Below are 7,787 nucleotides of genomic sequence, written 5' to 3'. Positions count from 1 at the left end.
TTGGCTCTCTTACTCAGCAGATCCATCTTCGTCATGATGTTAACCTGTGGGATCTCTAGAGAAATCATAGCACTCAAGGCTGCCAGGATGCCAGAAATAAACTGGACAAGGAAAGAGAATAGAAACGACCAGTTATTGCCAACAAGGGCCCCCCGACTCACACGAAGGATACTAGTACCCAACTCAAGAGATTAATCTTACAGGGAAAGACACTTGCTAAGATGGTGGTAGAAAGGAGATATCATATGACATGTAATAAAGAAAATATCTAATAAAAAATAAATTAAAAAAAGATGGTGGTAGAGGCCTGTCTGGCCTTGAAGAAGAGAGGGGCGTGGCAGGCCTTTAATCCCAGCTGCGCAGACGGGCATCCAGTTCTGGGCCAGTCTTTGCTACACAGAAAGACTGTCCCAAACCCATCAACGAATCACTTGATCTATCTTGATCACATCTCTGGATTTTGACCACGACATTGGCCTTCTTTCCCACTAACACCCCTCATGACTACTAATGAGAAAACGGAGTCTATCATTTCTAAACAGGAATAACGGTCCTCAGAAAATTAAAAAGAGATTTTTCTAAATTTTTTTTAAAGATTTATTTATTATTATACATAAGTACACCGTAGCTGACTTCAGACGCACCAGAAAAGGGCATCAGATCTCATTATGGATGGTTGTGAGCCACCATGTGGTTGCTGGGATTTGAACTCAGGACCTTTGGAAGAGCAGTCAGTGTTCTCAACTGCTGAGCCATCTCTCCAGCCCGATTTTTCTAGTCTTTAATCTTTGTACTTGAGATACTGTCTTACTCTGTAGCCCAAGCTAACTTTGAATTTGAAGCAATCCTCTTGCCTCAGGCTCCTGAGTGCTGCAACTGCAGGCACAAACCACTCACCCAGATCAGTATTTTTTTTTCCCTGAGACAGGGTTTCTTTGTGTAGCTCTGGCTGTCCTGGAACTCACTCTGTAGACCAGGCTGGTCTCAAACTCAGAAATCCACCTGCCTCTGCCTCCCAAGTGCTGGGATTAAAGGCGTACGCCACCACTGCCCGGCTACCTCAATTCTTATTTTATAAGCAGATCTCCCAATCTATTCTTCTTCTTATTTTTTTGAGCCAGAGAACTCTGGCTAGCCTGAAACTTGATTTGTAGTTCAGGCTGGCCTTGAACTCAAAGAGATCCTTCTGACTCTGCCTCCCCAGTGCTAGGATTAAAGTCACCATACCCAGCTAAATCTATTTCTTAGGTAAACATGCATTCACTTAGTAATTTGATCACTGGAGATACTAAATAAATGTTATAGCCTCTGAGATGTGGAGACTCACACAGAATGAGCAGAGACTGTCACTTGCTTTACCCAGGACTGAAAAATCTACAAGAGATTCATCCTCAGACCTTGAATGACTCCACCATGAACTGAGAATCAACAAGGAACACTCCGCACACTCGGAACTCCCACTGTTCAAGCTGCTGGACCAGCTGCTTCATCACAGGTAGGTGGGTGTAGAGCTCAATCTGACCTGCAGGGGGTGCACAAAACAGCAGTCAGGAACCCGGTTACCGCAGCCCGCTGCAGAGGTGGAGTAAAAGCAGAAAGGGCACATAGTAGATGAATGTCTAGTGTGTGTGAAACCCTCCGATCAAAACTCCTGTACTGAAAGAGAAGGACGTCAGACCCTGCTACACATCCAGGTGTATTGCTTTGTGTTGTCTGTGGTGCTGGGGACTGAACTGCAGCCTTGTGCAAGCTAGGCAAACATGCCGTGACTGTCCATTGCCTCACACCATGCAGTTTTTCCCTTTGATTTTTGTGGGGTTTTTGCATTTTGTTCCTGAGCTTTGTTGTTTTGATTTATGTATGTCTGTATGTCGTGTGTGTGTGTGTGTGTGTGTGTGTGAGTGTGCATGTTTTGATTTATGTATGTGTGTATGTCATGTGTTTGCAGTTGCCTGTGGAGGCCAGAACAGGGTGTCAGAGCTGAAGTTACAGAGGTTGCTGGAAACTGAACTTGGATCCTCTAGAGGAGCAGCAACTGCTCTCAACCTCTGAGCCACTGCTCATTCCCTGCACTCAGCTGTTATGGACGCATTACAGGCTCCCAGGACAATCATGAAGCCTGAGGTACAGCCACCACAGGGACATCAGGCAGACTATATTTTTACATTTCTTTTTTGCCAGTGCTGGGGCTGGGGATGTGACCCTGTGGCAAACTGCCTCCCCTCCCTGACATGAACTAGCCCAAGACTCTGCCCACAGCACAGAAAAACAGTAACACAAGCACAAAGAGGAAGCTTGGGAAAATACACACACACACACACACACACACACACACACACACACACACACGCTTGTGCTTCTGAGGGAGGCCACATGTTCAATTAAAAGCAAGAGAAAGAAAGCAAGTGAAGGCCACATCTCACATGTCACCTGTCCCTTCCCAGTTTCACGTCCCAGCACCTCTGGTCACCCAGCCACCCCTGCTTCTACTGTCTCAATTCTGTCCCACAGCCTAGTTTAAAGGACAACTGGCCAGTTGCCCCCTGCTCCTTCTGTGGGTCACCTGCCAAAAATACTAATTACAGGGTGACTGTCTGTTCACTTGCTGGCCATAAACCATAAGTTCTAAGGCCCCGGCCTTGGCTTCCTTATGGTTGATCTCAGTATGCACTTGATAAACCCAAGGGATAAACTGGAGCCGACTGGGTTCCACAGTGTCGCTGCTCACTACTATCCCCATGAGGACAACGTCACAGCTTCAAGGCAGACTGTACATTTAAGTTGTTAATGTACCTGGACAGTCAAAAAGGATATAATCGTCCTCAACGTGGCCCAGACAGTTCTCCAGCCAGTCAAAGTTATTGGCAAAGTACTCCATGCAGAACACCAATCCTCCGTTGGGACCAAACCGCAGAGAGTCGTCCTCCATCACATCATCTACCTCGATCAGTTCCCGGATGTCTGCAGAGCCAGCCAGGGACCAGAATAAGTGTCCAGCTGGAAAACTTAAATCAACAGGTATATAAAGAATTCCCACACGGGGCTGGCATGACGGCTCGGTGACTAGATGGTTCAGTGACTAAGAGTGTTTGGTGCACAGCCGTGAGGACCAGAGTGTAAGTCTCCGGCATCTGTGTAAAAAGCTGGGCTTGGCCACACATCTGTAACTGCAGTGCTGTGGGCAGAGACAGGAGGATTGCTGGGCATTGTGTCCAAGGCTCAGTTAGAGACCCTGCCTCACAGGTGGAGAGTGAGAGACCAACACAGCGGACTGAGCATTACTACAGAGATAGCACACAGCAGAGCACGACGCAGACGAAGAGGGGAGGGAGCTCTTTTTTGTGTGTTTGGGCTTTTTGGTTTTTTGGATTTTTTTCTTTGTTTTGAGACAAGGTCTTAGACCAGGCTGTCCTAGAACTCACAGAGACCTGCCTGCCCCTGCCTCATGAGTGCTGGGATTAAAGGCATTCACTGCCACACTTGGCTTGGAGGGGAAGCCCTTAAAGCTCTGCTCCCAGGTGTATCATCAAGTGAAAACTTTAAGGCGCTTTGATTCCTGTAAGAATCAAACGTGTTGAAGAAAAGAGCTGGCTGTGATGGCAGGCATCTACAGGCTTAGCTCTTGGGAGAGTAAGAAAGAGGTCTGTGTAGCTAGGTCCTGTTTTGAGGCAAAAACCAAAACCCAACAAAACAAAACACAGAAGTCCACTGCACACACTGTATACGCTCAGGCTGGATTTCAGACGCACAGTTGCTTATGGAGGAACACATCAGAAACCAGCAATACTGGCTACTGAAAGGAGCAGGCTTGGCCGCTAGGCTACGCTTCTGGACACTTCCTCCTCTGTATGACTCATATTTTGAACCATCTGGCTATGTAGTGCCTATATCAAGAAGTCAGCTGCCAGGTGGTGGTGGTGCACACCTTTAATCCTAGCACTTGGGAGGCAGAGGCTGGTGGATTTCTGAGTTCGAGGCCAACCTGGTCTACAGAGTGAGTTCCAGGACAGCCAGGACTACACAGAGAAACCTTGTCTTGAAGAAAAACAAAAACAAAAGCAAACAAACAAAAAACCTCAAGCTAAAATAAAAACATTCCATGGCAGTCAGTGCCCATACTGCAGAACCTCCTCCCCACCCCACTCTCCATCCCCTCCCACCAACTGTCAGTCCCACTGCTCCACTGCTAATTCTGGTCAAAGCAGCCAATGTCACCATGGTCCCACATCTGTCACGGTCTTACACAACTGCTCAGTTGGACCTACGTAAACAACACCTCTTTCTTGAAAAATTCCCTCTTGTCCCTTCTGAAGCTTACTTGATGCACCTCCTCTAACAGCCTCCAGAGAACATACAGCTTCAGGGCTTGGCCTCTGTCTTAACCAAACTCCCTCCCAATATGCAGTCATCCATCCTAGAACTTAATGTACTGAGATTTTATTTATTTATTCATTTATTTATTTAGCTGCTGGCTCAAATATCTGCATCTTCCATCTAAGTGAGCAGTTTCTGTTTGATTGAGGTTTATTGTTTTTAATTAAAAAAAAAATGCTTTGTTTTGTTTCACTGAGCACTGAGCCTATACCACTCACTTGGTTTTATGTGGTGCTGAGGGTAAAACCCTGGGCTTCATGTACCCTAGGCAAGCACTCCACCACCAAGCCACACCCCAGCCCTGAGCCTCACCTTTTTAAGCCAGCACAGGTGCTATTTACTGTGGACAAGCCATCTTAGCCCCAGAGTAAGCAACAAAGGGACCAGAGGGAAAGGCAGGGAGGCAGGAGCCCTCACACCTTGGAGTCTCCCAGCAAAGACCAGAAAAGGGGGTCACTGTACCCACACCCACCAATGGCACGTGGCCTCATCTCACTCATCATGAAAGCAGGGGTGAGCATGTGAGTAACTAAGCAGCCAGTTTCTAGTGCCGTCTGAGCTCTACTGTGCCTGAAGAAGGTGGCCCTGCCAGCCCTGCCAGGACTCACCAGCCATGACAGGGTAGCTGAAGTGCTCTGCAGCCGGGTCCAGGTTGACCACCTGGACAGATCGGTTGAGGGCTTCACAGTGCTGAACCATGGTGGAGCAGTAGGTGCTCTGTAACGTTACAAGGCGGGGGGTTAGCACCCAAGGCAGGATAGAGCCACCCTATACTCCACACCCCTAGATACTTCTCCCCTCTCTGAGCCAGTGTCCACCCAGGCCAAACTGCACCTCCAGGGAAACCCTGGGAAGGCGGCGAAACCAGAGCTGCAGATCAGGATGCAGGGCTGGGGCTCAGGGAAGGTTTTAACACAGTTCACAAATGAACTTAGAGTACAGAAATGACCTTCACCATGCTTCCTTCTTGGCAGCCTGTTCTCTCTACCTGGGACAGCCCCTCCATACACATGCATTGTAACTGCCAGGTGAGCTATGTACCTTCCTAATCAGATGACAGGCCCTGCGGGGCCACATGGACATCTCTGGTACTCTGAATATTGGGTTTATTAAATATTAAAATGATACAAACACCTTCACAGACCCTAAGAGTCCCTCAAACGTCATCATTGCCTTTTCTACTGTGTTTAGTGTCCCTAGCATCATTCTCTTAATATGTATTTACAAAGAAACACTGTATTACAATTAAAAATAAAAACCAGGCAGAGACAGGAGGATTTCTGAGTTCGAGGCCTGCCTGGTCCACAGAGTGAGTTCCAGGACAGCCAGGGCTATACAGAGAAACCCTGTCTCGAAGAACCAAAATAAATAAATAAATAAATAAAAACCAGAGCCGGGTGGCAGCAGTGGTGGTGGTGGTTAACACCTTTAATCCCAGCAGGCGGATCTTTGTGAGTTTGAGGCCAGCCTGATCTACAGAGGGAGTTCCTGGACACTCAAGGCTACACAGAAAAACCGTGTCTCAAAGGGGAAAAAAAAAAAGCTGAGTCTAGTGGAGCACACCTTTAATTCTAGCACTTGAGAGGTCAGAGGCAGGCAGATCTCTGAACAACAGGCTAGACAGTATGATAGAGTTCGTTCCACCCACTTAAGAGCTAATGAGACTCTGCTTCAGAAACAACGAACAAAAAGACCCAATCTCCCTCCCCCAACCCGAACACACAAGGTAAGAAAGCCTGCTACAAACATTCTTTGAGGAATGGGGAGATGGCTGAACACTTAAGAGCACTGATGTTCTTGCAGAAGACCTGGGTTTTCTGCAAGTGACAGCCTCTTCTGGATTCTTTGGGCAGTGCCCGCAAATGGTGCATATATACAAACGTATACACGTATCAGAAACTCATACCCCAACTTTACCCCCACCTCCTGATGTTGGAATGGAACCCAAGGTCCAAACTTCTGAGAAACAAGGAAGACAAGACCCCATACCGGGTGTGTGGCAGAGGGCCTGTTCTGGAATTGACCAAAAGCAGAATCAAATTCTGGGCAGAACTAAGCGTATGATTCTGAACAAATAAACCTTTCTGTGTCTGTAATATGTAGAATGGGTATTGGATCGGGAACACAGAGTGGTTATGAAAACATCAGGAACGACCAGGGCAGTGGTATCCTGGAGCAGAGGTATCCTACTGCTATTATTTTAAAGGTATGTGTCGTGTGTGGGTACGTACACATTAGTGCACGGTTCGTGGAGTTACTGCTGTCAGGGTGCTGGGACAGAACCAAAATCAGAACAAGCTCTTAAGCGCGCAGCCATCTCTCCAGCCGCTCAACAGCTATTAAAGCTATTACTCCCAAACAACAAGGTACAAGCAGAAAGCGGAAGCGAATTACCCAGGGAATTACCCTGGGCCCAGCCGCCCACGAACCGCAGCTCCTCGAAACTCACCTTCCCGCTCCCCGCGGGGCCCATGACGAGCTGCGCGTACCGAGGCATACCGACCCTCCGGGTTCACACAGCCGACTGCCACTCTCCCTTCAGCCCTCGCGGGACGACCACTGAGTTCCGGGAACGTGCGTAGGAGCCAATCGCAACTCAGACCGCTTGTTCAGCACCGGTATTTACTACACCTAGACCTACGGAGCGTCCCATGGGCCAAATGCCCTGTAAAACGCGTACCGTGAAAAGAGAGGAGGCGGAGACACGCGTGCGCAGAGGGAGGGCGAGCCGTTGTCTGTTGGCCCTCGGGCGAAGGCGGTTGCCTGGGTGATAGCGGATCATGGGGAACGCTCCGCGCTCTGGAGCCGCAGCACTGGTTCTTGGGTTTGACTCTTCGGGTGACAACCCCAGGTTTGCAGATCCTCTGAGGGTCTAGAATACTGAGGTGGAAGGCTCCTTTGCTTTAGGGTGCGTGTGTATGGATTCGCCCTGACGCGCCTTTGTCACGGAGAGATGCCACGGCGCAGGAGCCTGGCCACCTGAGGTTGCTCCGCCTCGGGTCTAGCTCCCGCATCTCCGGTCTTCCTCCGCACCATCCGGGAGCCGCTCGAGCAGGGCCGGAGGTTAGAGCCGAAGGCCGCTGACTCTCAGCGGGTGTGGCGCACGCGTGTGGACGGGATGCCGAGCCGTTTTCCCGGGGTCGCGGGGCCGACAGCCTTGACCCGGACGGAAGGCGGCGAAGGGTGAGGCTGGGAGCTCCTGCGGAGGAGGCGCGAGACGGGAGATTGCTCTAGCGGGGCCCGGACTCGACTGCAGAGGCGGCCTCCGAGCCGGACAACCACTGCGGCCCGCTGGAGCTTTCTGCCCCTAACCCAGCGGGGAGCCGAGGACCCGGCCGCCCCGGACCTGGGAAGGTTATAACTTTTCCCTAGACGGTTGAGGACAGTTGACTTCTGATGGCACAGCTGGATGC

The 7,787-nt window shown here is 49.7% G+C and overlaps 2 protein-coding genes across 2 annotated transcripts in view; one reads left to right on the top strand and one right to left on the bottom strand.

Annotated features, from left to right (window-relative positions):
- The window catches only part of LOC116104639 (GPN-loop GTPase 3-like), an 8,746-nt gene extending 1,744 nt beyond the window's left edge, over positions 1-7,002 (bottom strand). Inside the window, exons 1-5 of the mRNA XM_031391143.1 lie at positions 6,824-7,002; positions 4,983-5,091; positions 2,794-2,961; positions 1,398-1,522; positions 6-101 (exon numbers count right to left, since the gene is read on the bottom strand). Coding sequence (XP_031247003.1) covers positions 6-101; positions 1,398-1,522; positions 2,794-2,961; positions 4,983-5,091; positions 6,824-6,871 — 546 coding nt within the window. The 5' untranslated portion in view covers positions 6,872-7,002. The remainder of the gene's footprint in view (positions 1-5; positions 102-1,397; positions 1,523-2,793; positions 2,962-4,982; positions 5,092-6,823) is intronic.
- A 127-nt stretch (positions 7,003-7,129) lies between these two features.
- LOC116104638 (protein FAM216A-like) overlaps positions 7,130-7,787 on the top strand; it is a 7,966-nt gene continuing 7,308 nt past the window's right edge. The window contains exon 1 of the mRNA XM_031391142.1: positions 7,130-7,557. Coding sequence (XP_031247002.1) covers positions 7,493-7,557 — 65 coding nt within the window. The 5' untranslated portion in view covers positions 7,130-7,492. The remainder of the gene's footprint in view (positions 7,558-7,787) is intronic.

Source organism: Mastomys coucha, unplaced genomic scaffold (assembly GCF_008632895.1).
Source record: "Mastomys coucha isolate ucsf_1 unplaced genomic scaffold, UCSF_Mcou_1 pScaffold22, whole genome shotgun sequence".
Classification (NCBI taxonomy): Eukaryota; Metazoa; Chordata; class Mammalia; order Rodentia; family Muridae; genus Mastomys; species Mastomys coucha.
The sequence above is the reverse complement of the archived record's forward strand: the minus strand, read 5'-3'. Positions and strand labels throughout refer to the sequence as shown.